At 51.2% G+C, this 21,784-nt stretch overlaps 8 protein-coding genes across 8 annotated transcripts; 4 read left to right on the forward strand and 4 right to left on the reverse strand.

Annotated features, from left to right (window-relative positions):
* Positions 1-468: 468 nt before the first annotated feature.
* COCMIDRAFT_36460 (glycosyltransferase family 76 protein) lies at positions 469-1,945 on the reverse strand (the record flags this gene model as incomplete). Its single annotated transcript, XM_007689434.1, has 3 exons — positions 469-907; positions 953-1,574; positions 1,627-1,945. The coding sequence occupies 3 exons, from the start codon at positions 1,943-1,945 to the stop codon at positions 469-471; spliced, it is 1,380 nt and encodes a 459-aa protein (XP_007687624.1).
* A 394-nt stretch (positions 1,946-2,339) lies between these two features.
* COCMIDRAFT_94457 (uncharacterized protein) lies at positions 2,340-3,393 on the forward strand (the record flags this gene model as incomplete). The annotated part of the gene is made up of 4 exons (XM_007689451.1): positions 2,340-2,420; positions 2,572-2,723; positions 2,779-2,814; positions 2,868-3,393. The coding sequence occupies 4 exons, from the start codon at positions 2,340-2,342 to the stop codon at positions 3,391-3,393; spliced, it is 795 nt and encodes a 264-aa protein (XP_007687641.1).
* A 321-nt stretch (positions 3,394-3,714) lies between these two features.
* COCMIDRAFT_94410 (uncharacterized protein) lies at positions 3,715-5,290 on the reverse strand (the record flags this gene model as incomplete). Its single annotated transcript, XM_007689452.1, has 2 exons — positions 3,715-4,987; positions 5,067-5,290. The coding sequence occupies 2 exons, from the start codon at positions 5,288-5,290 to the stop codon at positions 3,715-3,717; spliced, it is 1,497 nt and encodes a 498-aa protein (XP_007687642.1).
* Positions 5,291-5,707: 417 nt separating this feature from the next.
* On the reverse strand, positions 5,708-11,735 carry COCMIDRAFT_94329 (uncharacterized protein; the record flags this gene model as incomplete). Its single annotated transcript, XM_007689453.1, has 3 exons — positions 5,708-5,770; positions 5,842-11,242; positions 11,299-11,735. The coding sequence occupies 3 exons, from the start codon at positions 11,733-11,735 to the stop codon at positions 5,708-5,710; spliced, it is 5,901 nt and encodes a 1,966-aa protein (XP_007687643.1).
* A 1,005-nt stretch (positions 11,736-12,740) lies between these two features.
* Positions 12,741-13,435, forward strand: COCMIDRAFT_94433 (uncharacterized protein; the record flags this gene model as incomplete). Its single annotated transcript, XM_007689454.1, has 4 exons — positions 12,741-12,913; positions 12,966-13,155; positions 13,209-13,317; positions 13,368-13,435. The coding sequence occupies 4 exons, from the start codon at positions 12,741-12,743 to the stop codon at positions 13,433-13,435; spliced, it is 540 nt and encodes a 179-aa protein (XP_007687644.1).
* Positions 13,436-13,691: 256 nt separating this feature from the next.
* COCMIDRAFT_36465 (uncharacterized protein) lies at positions 13,692-15,405 on the reverse strand (the record flags this gene model as incomplete). The annotated part of the gene is made up of 2 exons (XM_007689435.1): positions 13,692-15,083; positions 15,265-15,405. The coding sequence occupies 2 exons, from the start codon at positions 15,403-15,405 to the stop codon at positions 13,692-13,694; spliced, it is 1,533 nt and encodes a 510-aa protein (XP_007687625.1).
* Positions 15,406-15,848: 443 nt separating this feature from the next.
* On the forward strand, positions 15,849-17,038 carry COCMIDRAFT_94348 (uncharacterized protein; the record flags this gene model as incomplete). Its single annotated transcript, XM_007689455.1, has 3 exons — positions 15,849-16,070; positions 16,133-16,392; positions 16,441-17,038. 3 exons carry the CDS (start codon positions 15,849-15,851, stop codon positions 17,036-17,038), a joined length of 1,080 nt encoding a protein of 359 aa, XP_007687645.1.
* Positions 17,039-17,685: 647 nt separating this feature from the next.
* Positions 17,686-21,599, forward strand: COCMIDRAFT_36467 (uncharacterized protein; the record flags this gene model as incomplete). The annotated part of the gene is made up of 3 exons (XM_007689436.1): positions 17,686-18,516; positions 19,508-20,828; positions 20,890-21,599. 3 exons carry the CDS (start codon positions 17,686-17,688, stop codon positions 21,597-21,599), a joined length of 2,862 nt encoding a protein of 953 aa, XP_007687626.1.
* Between the last annotated feature and the right edge of the window lie 185 nt (positions 21,600-21,784).

Genomic DNA, 21,784 nt, shown 5'->3' on the forward strand with positions numbered 1-21,784 from the left:
TGGTAGCCCAAGCCACATTAGTCCAGAGTCTTGGCGGTACCAGAAATATGGCTTGGAATAGGCGTACTGGATGGCAGCAAAGTGTGTCGCACCAAACGCGGGGAGAATCGACCGCTCAACGGCTAGATTACACGCTTTGATAGCCACCAATATCTGCGCGACCGTGTTTACGAAGCTGTGTTACATCCTCGTTCATCGAGTCCTGGTACTCATCTATCAGCATACAGTATGGAGGACAGGAACGACGAGTTAATCCCGTTACACCTCGACTGCACGTTCAACGACCCAGCATGTTGATCTTGCTCACCTTGCTGGGTGAAACCTCAACCCAAGACCGTTTTCATCAACTGAAAGAGCTTTCAAGGCTGCACAAGGCTGCATTATGGTTCATTAATTAATCAGAAAAAATACTATGATTGACTTCAGTAAACCCTATCTTTCACTAAGCAAGACCATTAATCTAAAAGCCTAAGCTGGCGGGAGAAAGTTCGCATAAAGCATGCCCTGAACTAGTGAGTAAACAATCATACCGCGAACTAACCATTGCGCCGTCGACGAACGGCTCTTCGTGGAAGACAATCCCGGCGAGTCTACCAACCATGTTGCAATCATCAGGTACCAAACAGGATAGCCCGAGGCAATGCGATTGACAATCTGAACATGAAAAGTTGTGACAGCCGAGACAGCCAGGAATAATTGTGGGAGTGCCAATTCAGGTAGCTTGCATATGGCAGAACCTGCATCCTGGGTAACGCTGGTTCTATGAACACGGGTTTTATGCAACAGGTCTCCGGCGCAGCTGCGGAGAAGGGTAACACTAGAGGTAAACAGAAGCCATAGCATCGGTGCTGCTAGTGCAAACAGGGGCAAATTCGATACTGTCCAGTACCGGAAAAGACCCACATTCCTGAAGAAAGGTTAGAAGAGTAAGCATCTCATGGAGGTCACTTACCAGTAATAGCTTTGTACCCATGAGTAGATGCTTGGGAGGCGTTTCTCGCACCATGGTCGGATTTCAGCGCCACTCTCTCCATTGCAGAACTCTGTGTATGCAAGATACTGCGGCCCGATAAAGGCAATGGCTATCATGCCACCCGAAATACAAGTAATAAGGATCCTTCTTACGTCATGAATGCTCCGTTGGTTAGTCATGAGGGCAAAAAGATATCTCACGACATCGTATAATAGTATAGTGCCACTGAGCAAGCCATTGCTCCTCATAAGAGTTGCAACGGCGAAAAAGAGACCAGCGCCGACTTTTTGGATGTCCTCTTGAATCGAAAAGGTTGTGCTTCTAGCTATGATCCTGGATTGGGCGTATAGAAGCATACCCGTAAAGTTCAGGAGAGAGAACACGGCCTCTGCATATGGCGCACACATGAACAGAGATGCAGGTGTCAAGACATGCAGAACGGCCGCCACAAAGGGGATCGTCTTTTGTCGATGCGGTTCCAGAACCAGGGTCAGGAGACGATGCAGCACTAGCACAGAGATGAGGTGGCAAGCGTTGGAAACAATAATGCCAGCCAGCACGTAATAGTGAAGCGGAGGCGTTGCGCTCCCACCCACGACTGCTGGCAATCAGCACTCTTCCGGAAACAGTAGACGCTTCTTACTCACATTGACCCGTTACTATGCTGAGGAGACGCGAGTACACCCCGCTGAACGCCCATGCTTGTTCATGGATCAGCCCACGCTCAGCTGACTTTACAAAGTACAAAGCGTCCCATCGGACCAGATTGAGCACGAATCGCTCAAAGCGTGTAGAGACATTGAAATGGCCGTGACGCTGCACGCTTGCATCCAGCAGTATAAGCCCGGATGTGTCGTACCCAGGGCCTGGACAGAAGGCTGCAAGTGTGAGGAGAATTCCCTTCCACAAACAAAACAATGAGACCAGACGACTAATTGAGCGTTGTCCAGAAGACTTGGATACGCCCTTCATGTTGCGTTTCGGGATGTCGTGGTAGTAGAGGGACTTGCCGCACTCCGATTGGGCAGAGCGTTAGCTTCGGCCAAAGGTTATTCCACTTCCGCGCCCACTCGCTTCGCGTTGGATTTCGGTAGGAGCGACTTCTGCGCCCGCTCTCGATTTCTTCGTCAAGCCCAATTTCGCCAACGTCAATTTCGTCGACCGCCGCCAACACACAACGTAAGCGCACTTCCACGCAATGAATGCTCGTTAGCATTTCCGCCGCAATCTCTCTGCATTGTGCAAGAGAACGCAGCGCGAGGATGGCTAGAGTTGTAGAACGGTCCGCAAGGCCTTCTCGCTCTTACGAGATTCAAACCGAAAATGCGTTGAACATTCGCTAATGGTTTGTTCTCTATGACAGAAAATGCCACCAAAAGGAAGCGGTAAGAAGCCTGCGGCTTTCCCCCAGGCCACTTCTAAGTCGGCTGCGGCGAAGAAGCAGAAGGTGAGTCCCCCCCTCTCTCCATTTGTATCAAACCATTACCTTTGCTGCTGAGCACAAGCTTTTCCATTCGCCCTCTCTATCTTCCAACCACCAATCCAATCCAATTGCGCACATTCAGTCCTCTGGAAAACTTTTCAGCTAACCAATATAGAACCCTCTCATCGAGAAGAGGCCCCGCAACTATGGCATCGGCCAGGACATCCAGCCCCAGCGCAACCTCGGCCGCATGGTCCGATGGCCCGCCTACGTCCGCCTTCAGCGCCAGAAGAAGATCCTCAACATGCGCCTGAAGGTTCCTCCTTCGTTCGTCTCCCACAAATAAACTTTATACAATGGCTCAGGTCTGACTTTGATCCAGCATCGCTCAGTTCCAGCACGTTGCCGACCGTAACCTGTATGTTATCCATTGCCATTTTTTGTCTTCGATAGCTAATCCCCCACGTTCAGCGCCACCCAGTCCTTCAAGCTCCTCAACAAGTACCGCCCCGAGACCAAGGCCGAGAAGAAGGAGAGGCTCACCAAGGAGGCCACCGCCGTCGCTGAGGGCAAGAAGAAGGAGGATGTTTCCAAGAAGCCCTACGTCGCCAAGTACGGTCTGAACCACGTTGTTGGCCTCATTGAGAACAAGAAGGCTTCGCTCGTCCTCATCGCCAACGATGTCGACCCCATTGAGCTGGTCATTTTCCTGCCCGCTCTCTGCCGCAAGATGGGTGTCCCATACGTCATTGTCAAGGGCAAGGCCCGTCTCGGTACGGTTGTTCACCAGAAGACTGCCGCCGTCCTGGCCCTGACCGAGGTCCGCTCCGAGGACAAGAACGAGCTCCAGAAGCTCGTTACCGCTGTCAACGACGGTTACCTCGAGTCACACCACAAGGAGGCTTCCCGCCACTGGGGTGGTGGTATCATGGGTGCCAAGGCCAACGCTCGCATGGAGAAGCGCAGGAAGGCTGTTGAGAACGCCATCAAGATCTAAGCGTGTCTTGAGGTGTTTGGAAGGGTTCATGATGACTTTATGGCGTGTCTCTTATCTCTGCATGTATGCGGTTCACAATACCAACGGAGTTTAGGAGGGTTAAAAGAAGTCGCTAACGACTACATTGACTGGAATCGATTTGATAACGCACGCCATTTTTTACACTAATTATGTGATGTGATGTTGTTGGCTAAGATTCTTGCATATTAGGCATTGATATATTTCTCGGGCTTGCCGACTTTGATTTAAAGCTAGCTAGCTGCACTCACAAGAGTGCTCTGTAGGTAATCCCATGCTTGGGCACGGTCGAGGCAACTCATTCTAAAAGTTGTCAATCCTAGTACCGATGTTTCGTGCATTCGCCAAGTTGACCAGCTCGCCGCCAACCACGACATCCATCAGGCCCAATCCCACGCTTTTGTATATCACGTTACCCTTGACTAACCACTCTATCAGGCTCTTATGTGCCTTATCCTCACTCTCATGGTGTTTATCCTTCTCCTTCCCATCCCCACTCCGTCTCTTCTTCTTCTTCTTCTTCGCCGCCTCAGACTCACCCAGCTCAACACCACCCACATCAAGCCCCTCATCCTCCATCTTCTTGCTCGCCATACACTCCATGCGCCGCCTTTCTGCATCCCGCTTCAACATGACCAACTCTCCGATTTCAACAACTTGCTCAGGACCCAATCCTGCTTGTACCACTTCTCCGGCTTGCTTCAGACACCGATCTACGCTGTCGACCACAATCGCACCCCCTTGCTGGGCATGCTTGTGAAAATGGCGATGCCCGTGCTCTGGCGCGACGTTCTGCCGTACAATGTCTGGATGCAGTTCTATCATTGAGGGGGAAACGGAGCCAATGGCTGCTATGTAGCGACCCTTTTTTCTGCCTTCGGGGTTGGTCAAGATGGCTGCTGGGAAGAGCGGAGTTGCGGATGGTGTGCAGAGGAAAATGCAGCTGCTGGAGCGAAGTGTATCGTGTAGGTAGCGAGTGTATTCTCCATGCGAAGGGGTCAGGATTTGTATCTTTGGCCTGTGAAGGGCTTCAGTTTGTGATGGAGCTGTTTGTCTGTACGCGGGAATATGTTGTGGATCTGGATTGAATGACTGGGGTGCTTCGTGTGGGTTGTACAGTGTCTCGAGGAGTTGGTGCACGCGCCCGAAATCACGGTTGATGATGTTTAGGTGGTGGATGTCTTCGCCTCGGAGTAAGAGGGCGAGGCGTATATGCCAGTAGGCTTGTCGCCCGGCTCCAAAGACGACCACGTCATGTACATTGCGCCGTTTCTTAAACAGCATGGTGCTTGCGAGCGCAGTGCGGAAAGTCGTCACTTCAGAGGTGTTGAGGAGGGCGCGCAGCTTGCCGGAGTTGTCGAATAAGGTAAGACTGCCATGTTGCGTAGACGAGGATGCAAGCGACAGCAAGTGACGAGGCGATGTTGTGGCCTCCAAACTTTTAGTTGATGCTATCGAATTCTGAGATATTGTGACTGAACCCAGCGAAGAAGTTATCGACTCAGTGTCAGAAAACCTTGAGGCCTTAATGTTATCGCTCAGATGTGTTGTAATCTTGACTCCGAGGCCATCGTTGCTATATCATATGTATCAGCAACAAGTTACACCAATTTTCATACGTAAACTCAAAAAGAAAGGAATAATGCCAAACATACCTACTAGCCGGTGTAACCGTCATTGTGCCTCCATTCTTGCTTCTCAAAGTCGTCCCGGCAGACTGGTAACTTTCGCAGCACCCATTGTCACTTTCTTCTTCGGTACTTGTCGAGTAGTGATGCAGTGCATCTGCGAGGCTTTGCTGCAAGTCCAGTATGTCCTGCTTGGTCAATTGCAAAAGAAGGGTGCGGACGTCGGATTCAGACAGTACTGTGAGCGACATTGTTTGAAAAGTGTAAAAGAACAAGAGAAAAAGCCTCAAGCTAAGGTAGTCTGGGCACGTCTGACAAGAGATGAGTTAGAGAAGTATGATGTCAATGGGTAGATGCGGCCGAAACCTTTCCAAGTGGGGTTCAAGAGGGGCAGTTGCAACTCTTAAGGGCGGAATACTAAAGGATCGGTCTCTTCGTCCGTAACGCATGAGTAAGCAACAGGTACAGTCATAAATGTACTGTTTTGATATATAAGCACGGAACTATGGAGAATAACATATTCTCCACATAGCGCTATGCGCCCAGGACCCTATCATATCATTCATAGCTATGATCCTCTCTGCTATTGGTTATAGTACATGACCCTTCCCTCTCCCCATTTTCCCGTCATTGCCGCCTGCCTTGGTCCTCGAACGTCTGTTTTGCATCTAAGCAAAATAACTCTTCCACAATACACCCTCCAGATCCTCCAACTGCTCTTGCTCAAACGCCTATTTTTGTTGTTAGCATCTACTTTGTATCGAGATACACTCGCGGATCTTCTGGAGATTGAGATACATACCTTAACGTCCACATGCCAAGTATCTTGCCTGGTCTTTTTGAAGTCTGCAAGAATAGTCTTGACACTCTTGCCCACCATACCAGGATCAGCTGCTGCCTTTCTTGCAAGCGTAGCCAGCACCTCCGGTAACCAGGTTGGCGGAGGACTCTGATAAGGGAATGCTTGAATAAGTGCACCTAGGCCCAACACAGCAGCATGGCGAGTGAGTACAAGCTTGCCTTGCTCAGTCGTTGGTGTGCCTGGAATGCGCTTCTTTGGCAGTGGATTCTTGGCAAGCTGCTTGGTGAACCGCTCATTGAGCGTTGAGACTTGGCGATCACGGAATGCAATCGGCGAGCAACGGATCATACCAGACAAGGTAGTAGCTGCGCCCATACGCACCTCTAGTTGAGAGTCTGACAACATAGCAGAGACGCAATCGAACATGCTCTGCTGCTGCTCTTCGCTCATCAAGAACAACCGACGGAAGTAGATGACCTGAATATTGATCAAGATCCTGAGACGCTGATGCCAGCTAGTTGCATTGCGTCCAATCCGAATGAGCGCAGCAATGAATTCTGAATCCTCGCCCTCACGATGCGGGATGTTTGGCAGATGCCGGAAAACGTGATAGGCGAGTGATTGCAACTCGGGATCCTCTTTGATGTCCATCATATGGAGTAGTTGCTCCATGAAGACATCTGGGAAGAAGCTGACGAGTGATGTACATTCATACGAAGAGAGAGTGGTGTCGAGCCAGAGCAAGACTGTTTTGCCACCAGATGTGTAAGAAGAAGGCGTTTGCTGTCCTGCAGGACGCTCCTGGCGCCATACTTCAAGTCGGTTGAAGACGTCGATAATTGTCTTTTTAAACTCCTCCGTAGGTTGATAAGGCCGGACTCCGATTGATGAAGCATCTTTTTGTGCTTTCATGAGCGTACCAACATCTTTATATGATTCGTGGTAACGCGTCCTGAAAATGCTTGCAATAGTCTGACCCATAGCCTCACGCACGCCCTTGTACGGATGGTCGAGATGCTTCATGAAGTCTTCCAAGATTGGCTTCTCCAACCGGAAATGCCAACCAGCATCACAGATGCACTGAGTAAGTAAGTGAATCTTTGAGCTCTCCTTGAAAGCGGCGTTGGAATCCATATCGAGGCGGAAGCTGGCCAGCCAATCAACAAGCGGCCATCCGCGTCGAGGATCTTTAGATTGCAACACGACATGCAGGAAGGTAGTCCAGTAGCCGGAATTTTCTGGCGTCAGACCGTCCTGGAAGATGCCGCGGACGATAGGAAAGACGTATTCCCACACCGCTTCCCGCTGATCGGCTTTGAGATCTGGTGCACATGAAAGCAATGCAGCCATGATTTCAGCAGTCGCACGGTGTTGATGCTTGTCGCTGCCATCAGCATATACCGACTGAGTCAGATCCTTGATGTCTTCAAATGTAGCTTCTGTTAGGCCACAGAACACAAGATCGAACGAATGGGTCAATACCATCGCACTTGACATGCGGAAACGATCAGCGCTGTTATCGCGTGGCTCCTGCTTCATGAAAGCGAAATAGTTGGAGAACCAAGATCGCGTAAGATGCTTCGCGATCTTCTGGCGAACCCCGTTCTCAACCTCGTCATATGACAGCTGTGGGGCATTTGGCTTGAACGCAGTCATACTTTTGGTCCAAACCAACCATCCAGGATAATCGAAGTCGATATAATATTTGGCTTCTGGCTGGGCGAATGCGGCCAAGTACTCTGCCGTCCAATTAGGATCTTCTGGCTTTGTCTCCACCGAAATCTTATCTGGCAGATCTTCTTCGTTCAACAGATATTTCTCATAGTCGTGACCCGTGATGGCACGTGTCTGAATGACTGAGTAGAGGCCGATGAGGGCTCCAGCATACAAACCCCGGAGACTAGGATGCTGGTCAATGGATCCCTTGGTGACAAGGTCGATCATCTCATCGGATGCAACAGTGTCGTAACGCATGCCTAGATTGACGATAATGGCCGCGGTTCTGCTGACCTTCTTCCAATGTTCAGTGTTGGCAATCTCCACAAGCTCCTTGGATAGCTCAGATTTCTTGTCTTCGATACGAGCTCGCTTCTTCTTGATGTAGTCTCGTCGCTTGGTGACTTTGGTATGTACACTGTCACCCTCACTAGAGTCAATGACATACGCAATAGACTCCACTACCTCTTTGGGCAGAATGACCATACGTTCCATTGCTTTACCCATGTCCATGATTTGAAAAGTGGCGTTGGTGGCAAGTTTTTGCACCGAAGGCTTGTCGGCACCAGTAACTTCGATAAAGGCTTTGATCAGTTTGGGAGTAAATCGCCAGTCTCGACTAATTGTCTTTGCCAAACTACCAAACAGAAGAGCGAACATGGCACCCTTGATGCGAGGGTAATCACTCTCAGCGACAGCCTTGACGAAAGCATCTAGTAAGGATGGAATGACAAGCGGCCTAGCGCCCAGCACGCACTTAACGGCTGATTCATTGGCGGTCTGCGCAGTACGTCGAATCTCTGTGTAGAGAGAGATGCTAGATTCGGCAAGGTCAAGTAACAGAGTCATGTCAAGATCTGTCTTTGGTCGCGGGTTGGCGTTGTGTCTCAGCCGCTGAAGGTGGTAGACGTTTGCCCGCCGGACTAGCAGGGGTCTTGGATACTGCTTGCGCAGTCCACTGAACCTAAAAGGTCGCTCGTCGTTCTCCAAAAGTCTTGAAATCCGATCAAGCACATGAGCAGATCGCTCAATGCCGACGTCAATGAACCATGAGCGATAGGCATTGTACAACGAGTTGAAGCAAGGCACATCATCGGGTTGCTTCTCAATCAAGAACTGATGTACGCTGTGAAGCATCTCACCAACCTGCCTACGTAAGTCGTGGACAAGGGTGTAGTTTTTGTCACCACGACGGAGCGGATAGCCAGCTTCGTACTGGAAAGTAGGCTTGACCTCTTCGTCTTCAGCTTCGCCGAGACCAGCATCGTCATCGATACCTTCTGTGTCCATCGCGTCTGGATCTGAGCCATCGTCTGAGGCGTTGTTGCCATCTGCGACCTGGTCATGCCGAACATCAAACAAGACCGAGATGCCAGAAATGATCAGTCGCAACAAAACAAGATTGCGAGATACTTCATCAGACCAATCTTTTCCAGTACCTTCGCGTTTGATTGGAGAGTCCGGCTGTGTGAGGGCATGAAGTGCCGTCATTGCGTTGTTAGCATGAGTTTCGAAAAGCTTGATAGCGAAGTCGATCTCTTCTGAACTGGGAGTGTGCCACTTGATATCCAGCTTCTTGATATCAACCTGTCTACCCCATGACTCTGTTGACAAGCCCTGTTCAAGCTCATCTTGCTCATAGATGGAGTAGTCGATAGTGTAGGTGCAAGTAAGATTGAGCAGCAAGTGATGGATGAAGTTGGAAACATGCACAGTAGGTGTGCCCCGACACTTCTGCTGCATGTATTCTGCAATCTCAAATAGCTCATCTTTCCATTCAAGAACTGCGTCGCCAACATGGACAACACACATGCTAAGAATGCAGAGATTCCAGACAAGTGCACGATCACGTGGAAGCACTTCTGCACCTGTAGTTCGCGTCGAGCCAGCGCCGATTTCATCAATCTCAGTGCGGATACCTGCAAGAAGATGTGGCAAAAGGCGCTTGAGGGCTTTCTCAGGGTTGATCTTAACAAGACTGTTGCAGATGAACGCAATGGCGTCTTTTGCTTGATGAACCACGTGGTTCGTGATGAAGTTTGCAATCTTATCAAGTGCGATATCGTACAACTCGGGAGAGAGCGCAGCAAGAAGTGGCGTGAAAGCCGCTGGAAGTTGGTTGACGACATATTCCTCAGGGGAGCCACTGCGGACCCTAGATGCATCTGGCAGATTCTCCAATAGCGTGAAGACACGACCAAGGAATGTAATGAGAAACTCATTGAGTCCAGTCGTGGAGGACCGTAGAATCATAGCCTCGTCTTGATCACTGAGCTCTTCACCGTAGTTAATCTCAATGTTACCATTGGCATTTTCCAGTCGTTCAACCTGCGCTGTGATCCATTCCACAGCCAGGCCGGTGTCACCACCAGCGTCATCTGAAGGTGTAGTTGCTCCGTCTCTGGACGTTTCCTCGTTTGCCGCCTTCTTTGCCTTTGTGAGATCCTGGAACGGAATAAGGTAGCACACACCCTGAATATATTGCAAGGTATGTAGCGTTTTTTCCAGGTCGTTGGCGTCAATACCGGGTAGCGCAAGCCCAAGCACCGACGTAACGTGGCACCGGAAGCCTTTTGTCTTGGCCATGACCTTTGAAAGCATGTGCAACGCACGAATAGACGAGATTGTGCGATGAACCTCGACGAGTCCCTGCATCGCGGGGTAAATCCGCTGTAATGCACCTGGAAGAATGAGGTTGGGCTCGAGATACGCCAGACTCTGTAAAGTGGACAGGGCGTATTGCACAGCCTTGTCGCTTTTAGAGAAGATCCCCATGAACGTGACCTCGCGCAGGCAGAGCACAAAGCGTCGCTTGACTGCATCATTGAGTCGTCGCTCTTCTGGCACATCCATCTCACCGCTATGTTCTCGGTTCCAACGCAGTACAAAGATATCTGCCAGGTAGTACACAAACTGTGCTAGCGGCCTAGTCCAGCTCCCAGAGTTGGAAGGGTGGAAGAAGGTTTCTACCGCTTGAACTAGACCCTCTAGCTTGGTAAGTGTGGAGTCTGGATGATCAGCGGATGCAGGTGACAACGACATGGCGATGATGCGAGCAATGTGGTGTGTAGACGGATGCTTGCGCGGGTCGCGGTCCAGCATCACAGCTAACCCCGCCCCAAGGTCGACAGAACTACTGTACGGGGATGTTGCTTGACCAACTGGGATCTCAAGTAACCGCAGAATCGCTGTGAATATCTGAGACGATTGCTCTCCTGTGAAGATGCCGTACTGCGAAAAGGGGACATGTGGCGCTGTCAGGTTGTCCCGCGCCAACCTCGACAGAGTGTCGATATAGTGTGCATCAAAGAGTCGCGATCGGTTTACTAGTGACCACAAGTGGAAAAATGTGGGAAGATACTCTTGCGGTAGCAGGTGCTTCATGTCCTCTGGCGCTGGGTGGGTTGGAAGTAGCAGATTGAGCAGCCCCACAACGACGAATGCATTCTCACTAAAAGATGTGCTGAAAAAGGGCAGAAGCTCTTCTAGCATGGCTGGTATATCCTTGGGATCGAAGTATGACTGTGCAAAAGTGCACATCTTGGTCAGGGTGCGGATGTTCCGCTTCACGTTGGGCGGGTGCGAGCCTCCCGACTCTGAGGGCAGCACGAACATCTTCAACTCTCTATACAATGGCCGCCAATCGAGTACCAGGTCTATGCCAGGTCGGAGGTAGTGCTTACGCCTGTCAAGTTGTCAGTGTCGACTCGTCATCCAAAATCCAGCTTCAGCGTCACCTACTTAGTCAAGACCATGAACATGCTCGCAAAGCGCTCGGCCACCAAATAGTCTAGGCCGGGGGCCAACGCCAGCTCATAGTAAAGGTTCACCAGCTTCACCCGCGTGCTGCGGGGAAGATCAAACTTGAGTGATAGCCAGCCCCGAATCTCGCGTGTCCAGTGTACTGCGCCCGGCGCAAAGTCGCCCGCTGAGACGGCAATATAGAGGTGCTTCAAACATGTGTTCAGACTCTCCTCGCGATCGCTCTGATCTTCTGTCTGGTATGGAAGGTATTCAAAGTATGGAAATGTCCGTGGGCGACGCCTGTCATCAGCCCCGTTGACGGTGCCGTTGGCCTGTCGCCAATCGCCACCGGGAGAAGTGGCACGAGATGTATCAGGACCAGATCCGGTGTCGAGGGCGCTCATGAGCTGTGATATGCGTTCGCTTACGGCCATGGTGCCGGTTGGTAGCAAGGGGCGTGAGGGTGTCTATGTGCGGCCGGGGTATGGCTAGGGCGCGGTGGGGAAGGTGTTGAGATGTAGGATCATTAATGTCGAGCTAGCAATGCGCAACCAACAAGAGCCAAGGCTTGTTTCCTCGCTTTGAATAGAAAAAGTAAGCAAATGATTGAGCAAGTGAAGGGCAAGCGGTGATAGGTTGGGGCAGTGAAGTGTATATGTATAGTAGAGTGAGCACCACTGAGTGCATCATCCAAGGCTGCGGCGGGGCTGATGGTCGAATTGAGAGATGCACGCGACTTACAGAACGATTGCGTGGTATGGAACCCAGGTTCCGATGTTGCGGGGATATGCTGGTGGAGATGAGCTCAGGCCGGGGTGCAATGATTGACAGTGAGGTGGTTCATGTGGGTAGCCGGCGCCTCGTCCCTATGACATGTACTAATGCTAAGGTGCTGGAAGCTTTGGCCAGGCGATGTAGCAGCAAGCCAGCCAGCCAGCCAGGCATAGACGAATAAGGCCTTGAGTGCACACCACAAAGACAAGACGGGCTGCACTGCTTCCTGGGCACAGCTGGTGAGAGGTAGTAGTAGCAATAATTGATTGCATACGGGCCGACCGCGCTATACAAAGGTATATATCGTCGGACCTCCGCCAGGCATTCACGAGACGCGCAACGCTGAGGTTGCCACATAGTAAGCAACTTACCCCCCATTCCATTTCCAATCTTTCCTAGCACTTGGCCCGTGACAGTTCTGGTCGCCAGAGCCAGGGCAATTTTTGTCCTGTATCTCATCCATGTTCCTGTTTCATTGCGTTTTCGTCCGCATGCACAAATATAGTTGTGGCACGACACGCGACACGTGTGTCTGCTGTCCTCGACAAGCCTTCTCTCCCGGCTTTGTCTTGGCTTGAACCAGCAGCATGTTGATCATCAACGAGCCTTGACCCTCCATGTTCCTTCTACCAAGTAGACTGGTTAGTTGACGTGTCTCAGAAAACATGAGTTCGTACTACGACGTCGATGCAATCCTTACAGATGCCCAGAAGGTACCCTGTACCTTTGAGCTTACCGTTCCTGGTCTCGGCTATCTCGAGGGTAACATGAACGGCGACATGAAGCAAGGCTCAAAGGTCGAACTCCCCTTGTGGCTAGGCGAGATGCTTGCACTGAGGTAAACTGATATTTGTGTCGTTCCAACAGCCATGTATTTACGCTATCTACAGCCAGAGTCTAAACACTTCCTCTCTTGTCACCATCGATCCTCCCTCGGCCCTCTCTCCACGCGTCTTGAACGCACTCAAAGCTGACCCACGTACCGTCGATCTGCGTGCCTTGGCTCCGCACTTTTATAATCTCGGAGCACGTATTCTCGAGCTATTCGAGGAGGAAGAAATAATCGAGGTACTGAGCGATGTGAGTATTGTGGCCGAGCTTTCCCGTCATCTAGTGAGAGCTAACCCCCACAGACCTTCAAGGCCAGGGCTGCTTTAATAGCTGATCAAGCCCATAACCCACGGGGTGCATTGGGCGAAGGTGCCGACTTTATGCGGGGCCTAGATGAGAACGAACGGCAGCGTGAGTATCCACCAATCAATTTCGGAAGCTTGCAGCTGATGCCGACAAAGTGTTCCGTGCGGCACACGACAGCGCAAAAGGCGTGCGCACCTGGATGACAGATCTGAAGAAGAAATGAGCAGGACCACCAGGTCCTAGTCAGTAGGGCACGCTAGGTCGGTTCGGAATCGCGTTTGGACATGCCAGAGCAAGACTGGATAGCATGGTGACAATGACCAATGAAAACGCAGAGAAGAAAAAAGCACGACTTCGGAAGGCTGATAGAGACACACAATTGCGAGGCAAGCAGTCATGAAAGCCTACCTTCTGATTACAATACAATACCTCAAATCAACCAGCCAGTGAATTCAAATTTTGCTTTCGTTGCTTCAATCTTACCGCATCGTTGCACCAAGGTTGCTGTTTTGCAACAACAGAGCCAGCTGATCCGGCGGATACCCTAGGAACACTGGTCCGTTGAATATCATTTGGGGTATCAACCGTGGGCCTCCAGTCTCTCCATTCTGCTCTGCAGGCTGTCTTTGCGGCAGGGGCTCTGCGGGCGGCGCCTGGGTATTCGTGGCTCTAGGCGGCGATGACGGCGGGGGGGCAGCTTGTGTCGCTTGATGCTGTTCATGTGGTTGATTCATCATCGCTCGATGATCGAACGGACACTTTCCTGTGCTCTGTGGGGTGTCTTCCACTGGTCGGCCAGTGTCTAGCGGAAACTGTGGTGATGCGGTTGGGACGGAGCCAACTGACGACGAGCTCTCGGCATTGGTGTATTTCGCTGGAATCGATATGCCCCAAGGTCGACTTGGAGACTCGCCTACTCGGACTTCCTTTAGCGGACGGTCAAAGTGCGCTGTTCTAGTCTCGTCCATGGCATGATCTTCTGGCGGTTCCTCAGGAGTTGGAGTACCATCATGAAGACTTGCTGAGACAGCTGTGGCCCAGTTTTGAACTTTGGTGTCTGCTCTGGCGTCGGCAATGTGGTTAGGTTCGGTTTCCGGTTCTTCGTCTATAGCATCATCAGGATCCTCAGGCAGCCATGCTTGATGCTTTTGACCCAGGCCTTGGATCATATTGACCAAGTTGCCATACTTGCGATCCAGCTGTTCAATGCTCTCCTGGTTACGCTGGAAACGTGTGATGCAAACTTCGTGGCTCCTGGGCAGCTCGTGCTTGTGTTTTTCAAAGTATTCTGCAACCTCTTCTGGGTTATGCTGGTCAAGGAAGCGGATGGGACAGACGGCAGCAGACCCAGATGCAGCTACCGAGGCAGTCATTGAGGCAGGTTTATTGCTACATATTTCGGCGCGGATAGGATCGGCGAACGAGGGTCGTTTGGACCTACGACCGCGCAGGCTAAGACGTGAGGTCGAGCTTCGCGGCGTAGCAAGAGGGCTACCTCTACCACTTCCAGATGCGAAGGGGCAGGCTAGCTTACTGGGCGTTCCAGCAACTGTGAAATCTTTTTCAAGAGGTGAAGGGGCTCTATTACTTTGTGTCTCAAGTTGCGGGGTCGGTACATCAGCTGATGGGCCGCTCCATATCTTTACACTTGTAGTATTTTCAGGGGCACGCAGTTGAACAGCAGCCTCCTCAGCCTTCTGGATGACCAGTGCCCGGCTCTTGCGCTCTACATCGTCGCTACTTGCTAATTGCTCCACCAAATTCACGTGCATATGTGGTTGTTCGTCCCCAATTCGCTCGAGCTCTTGCAAAAAAGTAAGATGATCTTGCGACAGCGTATCCGGCGCGAACCGTTTAAGTAAGTCGAGATACTGTGGAATGTCAGACTGGATCTTGCAGAATGATGTGTGCTTGAACATGGAAAGAGGAAATCCGAAATCAGGTCATGCTGTGGTTGTTTTCTGTCAAAGCCGCGAGAGCAGCTGCAGGTCTAGAGCTAAAGTGTATCATCATGGAAGGAGGGGAAGAGGGCTGCTAGCAGCTGTCACATACCTGTTGCTTGGCCCATGAGAGCTTGCTTTCCACCTGTTTTTGCTGATCAAACAGCGCCTGGTATTCTCCGCTCAAGGCTGCAAAGCCTTCGACCAGCTGCTCGGCAAGCACTGTGACGTTGAGCTGAGCCTCTTCAGCCATGCTGCCGTTAGCACAAGGAAGAAATGTGCGAAGATGGTGCGTATAGAGATAGCACGAGAGCCCAGCTTTGATGACGCGGCAACGAGGCTCGCGGCCAGGAAAAGTGAGAAATGGACGGAAGCTCGGCAAGGATTGCAGGGTCGCAAGGAGCGGCGCAGGCCGCGCCACGCTTAGTCATCGATACCAGCCACTCACCTTGCAAAGAAGCCCATGGTCAGATGCGTTGGGAGGCGCGTCAGGGCGCACTGCGCCTTGGACCTCTTACGTAGCATCTCTTCTTGAACTGCAACTCTTATACGCCATGATACCCTAATAGTACAAGAAGCGCCATTGTTTAGCGAAGCCCCCCGAGAACCTCTGTTAGCATCATCGTCGCCCTGATTTGGCACTGCAATTTCAAAACCCCTAAAGAGCAGACGCTAAGCACCTCGACAATATTCACAATGGGGTCGATCCACGATTCTCGCATACACAAGTGGTTCGCAACCTCGCCTCCGGTCGCATGGACAATCAGACAGCTACGGGAGATTCTCATTGGGTCTCTTAAGCAGGGTCCAATCCCGCAACATGTGGCGTTTGTCATGGACGGGAACAGGCGGTTTGCACGCAATCACCACATTGAGACTGTAGAGGGGCATAATCTGGGATTTGAATCGCTGGCTCGGGTATGAAGAACCATGGAAATGGTGCATTTCCCTAGTTGGTTACGATACTGACAACTAGCCAGATCCTCGAGGTGTGCTACAAGACCGGGGTGAAAGTCGTGACAATCTACGCGTTCAGTATTGAGAACTTTAAGCGTTCAAAGCATGAGGTGGATGCGCTCATGTCAATGGCCAAGGTGAAGCTGCAGCAGCTAGCCGAGCATGGTGCTTTACTGGACCGCTACGGTGCATCCATTCGAGTCTTGGGTGAGCGCGAGCTTGTCAACCCAGATGTGCTTATGGCTGTGGATAAGGCCGTGGCCATGACCGCTCACAACAAGAAGTATAGAACAATACCCGGTGCGAAGACGACTGCTGACCCATTCAACAGAGCTGTCCTGAATGTCTGCTTTCCCTACACGTCACGCCATGAAATCACGACCGCTGTCATGAAGACTGTCGAGACGTATAGCACCCCTATGCATAACCTGTCTACTTCGCCGAGACGCGCCTTTTCCGAATCGCACATTACACAGCATATCCGGAAGCAAATGTTGGAGGAGGACACAGAAGGCGCACTTGAACAACCAGAGTCGCGTCCAGCGTCACCTTCGAAAGAAGCTGCCTCAGCGGAAGACGGGCGGTCTTCGTCGACCGCAACAGTGATTAATCCACCAGACAAGGAAGAGTCCCAGACGGAACCTACATTCCTGGATCCCGAGTCGATTAGTGCCCAGACACTGAACGACAACATGATGACCGCCGATGCTCCACCGCTCGATTTGCTTGTCCGCACTTCTGGTGTGCAGCGACTGAGCGACTTCATGCTGTGGCAGGCTCACGAGAACACGTCCATTGTGTTTCTCAAGTGTTTATGGCCCGAGTTTGATTTTTGGCAATTCCTGCCTGTACTAGTGGAGTGGCAGTGGCAGCAGAAGAAGCTGCAAGAGGAGCAGCAGCGTATTCATGGGCGGTCAAAGTCGGAGTGATACATACAGCGGAGCAACGGTTGATTGGAGGTCGTGGTCAAAGGTGGCAGATCTAGACTTGAGCGCGCATCAAAGATACCCAGAATCAAGTATTCCATCCATCCCCTAATGCACACTACCACAAGCCAGCGCTTAGACTACCGGTCGATCTCGCCGGACTGTGGCTCTTGAAGGCGTCGGCGGGATTTAATATAGTACTCCTAGTTTCGGCGGCAGGCCTGGCACGTGTATGTACACAGCTTTCAGCTGCTAATGTATAGCATACCAGTCTTTCATGGTCGGTGACCTAGCACACGACCTTTGGACCTGCCCGAGGCGCGCTAGCCAGTCCTAGCGCAAGGAGGCCAAACGTCATCCTACCCTACTGCCGCCCATGACAGCCGAGGAAGAAGCTATCAGCGTGCAAGCTGAGCGATGCCTTATATTGTGCGCACGCCAGGGCTTGGAGTGGACGCCTAGCTGTCGTCACGTCCAGCTCATGTCAACATTGTAGTGCTTACCAGTCCAAGTGACGCTGTTCTGTATCTGTTTGCTCGGCTTGGTGTTTGCGTACTATATACTTACTACTTGCGTTACTTCTTATCAGCGACCATCTTGCTTCCGTCACTCGCCGTTTCGTCTAATCGCACGCCATCGACTACGGCATCATGAGCGCACCAACCATTCTCACGATACCTGTCGAGCTACGAGAGCTCATTTACGGCTTTCTCTTTGGTAGCTACACTATTCGACATGGCTTCAAACACCCAGGCCTTCCCAGCAGCAAAACGGACGCCTCTAATCGCACATCACTACTTCTCACTTGTCGCCAAATCTCCACGGAGGCCAGCCGCCATCTTCCGCTCAACTGCACCCTTCACTTCCGCGGTACTGAGAACTTGCTTGAGACACTCCTCTCGATGGATCAGAGTGTGCTAACCCGCTTACGCCACATTCGGGTTCGCGCGTATCCATTCCCCCTGTATGCTGGAGAGGCTACGCATTACTATCCTACCTACTATGCAGCAAATGCGCTTAATCTGCTGCCTGGTCTGTGTCTTGACACACTAGTCGTGGAAGACTGTTGGCATGGCTTTGGCATGTGCGATGGCTGGCGAGACGTTACAACTTACTTCGACATCGAAAGCCTCCTCAATAGCGACGCTTGGAAACAGCTTACCTACATAACACCTTGTACCGATTTCATCGCCTCGGGCTACGACCACCGGCACAAGCGGTCAGCCCAACCCGAAAATTGGGATGCGCTTATCAAAGAACGTGATGGAGTCGAGTACGGCGCAGAGGTCAAGATGTACATTGTTCCGTATGACCAGCAAGCAGCTACTGGCTGTGAAAAAACCGAGGACGGCCGGACCATGCAGCTCTGGTCAGCGAAACCAGGAGATAAGGTCAACGAGGACTGGCGCATTGCAGGACCAGAGCAAGACATGAAAGGGGAGGTCAGGATCCTGGCGAAGCGAGGCAAACGGGCAAGAGTAGTACAGTTGGGTCTCAGCGAAAAAAGGACTTGGAAGGAAATCAAGGGGACTACTGTTGGTGGCTTTGCTCCCGAAGGTGAACAGATTTCCAGCCCCCACGAGTACACTCAGCCTTAACTAACTTCTTTCAAGGATGGACGCCATACCATAACGACATGTCAGATGCAGTCGGATGGATATATGGTGGTTATGGACGAAGGATGCAACTGGCAGACGCCGCTCTTCACAGTTGACTACATCGCTTCACTACGCAACCCGTCCATACACCATGGATGTCGGATACACGAACTCAGGATTGAGTACTGTGCAGCGGTCGGCTACATATCGCAAGATTTGGTACCCCTGCATTCATCTATATAGGTTGCAAAGGTGCGTAGTGGCGCTGTCTTTGCATGGCGGCTGAAGTGTTTTGAGCGCTGTGCCACATGGCATAGTGAGATTATGGACTCGAATCGTGGCACATGTAAGACACGCGTCTTAGAAAGGTGGTACTGCACTGTTGACTGTGCAGTATTTTATATTGTGAACTTGAGATGGTTAGTTTGGGAGGCATGTGGGAATACTGCGCTGGGCATGCCCACAGTGCATGGAGTGCCAAACCATTCGTCGTCATCGGCCGCTACGCGACCGTGCCGCAAAGTTATGGGGCTCATTTCTGCACGTTCATCTTGCCGCGCAGCTGCTTTGTATTGAACTAGGGGATTCCTATTTTGATATGGTAGCCTGTCGCTTAACAATTGTAAAGGGAGTCGCAATGAAAGTACAAGTAGGGGCGGCAGATTACGACTTTGTTTGTTCTCCAACGTTACACGGCGGTGCGCCTTGCTTGCTTGTACGCTTCACCTGTAACCTGCTTTGTGCAGCATTTCAGGCCTCTTATTATTTCCATGCGATAGGCATCGGCCAATGAGCTACTATCCGATAAAATGGTAAGCCCGCTTGTGTATTCACACAACACAAGCAAGTACGTGCGCAGGCTGAACATCACTAGCACCAACTATCGCACATCATCTTAGCACTTGTTGCTGTTAACTTTGGGGCTTCACTTGCCCAGCAATATCCGCTTCCTGTTACCTATGACACCATTCTCAAATCACCTGTGGACCCTAGCATCACCATCTCCTTCAAGCAGCCCGAATCCGACATCTGCTCTACAACTGCCGAAACGCAGAAGCAGTACTCGGGTTATGTCAATCTTCCTCCGTTTACGCTTGCGCCCTTTCAGCAAAACTACTCAATCAATACCTTTTTCTGGTTCTTTGAGGCTCGAGATAACCCAGAAACTGCACCATTAACAATATGGCTGAACGGTGGACCTGGACAATCCAGCATGGTTGGTCTCTTTACCGAAGTAGGACCATGCAAGGTTATCCAAGGGTCTGATGACGGCTACACTACACAGCCCAGGTCCTGGGGTTGGGACCGTAGTTCCAACATACTCTTCATCGATCAACCCACTCAGACCGGCTTCTCCTATGATGAGCGGGCGAACGCGTCTATAGATTTCAGCAACGACGATCCTGCCGGATTGGATGCCCGTAAGCAACCGTCACCCCTTCCGACTGATGTACCTGCCTGGCGCTTCAAAAACGGGACTTTCGCTTCTGGTCTTACTACAAACACGGAAGACTTGACTGCCATCGCCGCCAGATCGACCTGGCACTTCCTGCAAGGTTTTCTCTCCGCTTTCCCTCAGTACAATCCAGGGGTATATCCTGATAGTGATGTTGTCGAGTCTGCTGCCATCAATCTATTTGCCGAGAGCTATGGGGGCATGTATGGCCCTATATTTGCAGATTTCTTTGAAGCTCAAAACGAGGGGAAAAAAGATGGAAAGGTACCAAGTGATGCATTGGAGATCCGTGTGGGTTCAGTAGGCATCGTGGATGGTGTCTTGGATGTTATTACAACCACGACATCAGGTCTGGAATTTGCATACAACAACACATATGGTATCGAAGGCATCAACATCACGACCTACAAGAATGCAATAGCTGCAGTCAACGGAGAGATGGGCTGTAGGGATCTGATAACGCAATGTCGTGTGGTCGCGGCGAAGAACGATCCCGACAATCTCGGTACTGATGAGGACACTAACAAGCTTTGCGCAAGTGCTCTATTAACGTGTCAATTGGCTGTTTTGCCTGTCATGGCTATCGGCAGAAGCGTTTATGACATGCGAGTGGAGCCTCAGGTTGGGCCGGCAGCCTCCTACGTAGAATATCTGAATGATGCCAGGGTTCTACAGGCCATCGGCGCTTCGGTCAACTTCACCTCACATAGCATCACTGTTGAAAACGCTTTCAATTTCAGTAAGTCATATTCATTTGACAAGCTTCTTTAGAAAGAGAGCTTTGCTGATTCTTTCTATAGACGGAGATGCTGCTCGTGGGACGCAGCTAGCCTCTTTGGCGCGCTTGCTCGCTCGCGGCATAAAGGTAGCTTTGATATACGGGGACGCAGATCTCCTAGGTAACTGGTATGGAGGCCAGAATGGATCTCTCGAGCTAGCTAGTCTTGTTCCAGGGTACGATACCGCCTTCCCAGCCGCTGGCTATGCCGATATCTTTGTCAATTTATCTTATGTTGGCGGAGCTGTACGTCAATATGGCAACCTTTCGTTCTCTCGAATCTACGATGCCGGTCACCAGGTACCCTACTACCAACCAGAAACTGCATTTGCTATCTTCAGTCGGACTATTCAAGGTCGGGACATCAGCACGGGTCGCGAGGCTGACTTGTCTACGTTTGCAACCGAAGGGCCCAACACTTCTGATCATAAGAATGTGGTGCCGCCTCAGCCAAACTCAGTCTGCTGGATTAGAGACGCTGTTTCTACCTGCACAGAAGAAGATTTGGCTGCTATTCGTCAGGGTAAGGGTACAGTCAAGGATGGCATATGGATGCCTTCAGAAAGCATCGAAGCATTCGAGAAAACATCCGGAAGTTCGCCACTACAGCAAAGTTTCCTACTCCGCCTGCTCCGTCGCGATACTTCTCCAGAAAAAGAGAAAGAGGGCAGGAAAAAAGCACAGAGAGTCCTGATCGGAGGACTTTCTGCGGCGGTTGCATTGCTGTTGTGAGTGCTATTGCACCAATACCCTCTCAAATGCTACATAGATTAAGCCTTTACGCCTATCCAAACCATCTTCTCCTGCACCAAACCCACTTTCACAGAAACAACCCACCAGCAATCTCCAAACCCCCCCAAAACAAACACCTCAATCACCAAAAACTAAACAAACCCCCCTCCTCAACAGCGGCCTCC

Source organism: Bipolaris oryzae (assembly GCF_000523455.1).
Source record: "Bipolaris oryzae ATCC 44560 unplaced genomic scaffold scaffold_58, whole genome shotgun sequence".
NCBI lineage: Eukaryota > Fungi > Ascomycota > Dothideomycetes > Pleosporales > Pleosporaceae > Bipolaris > Bipolaris oryzae.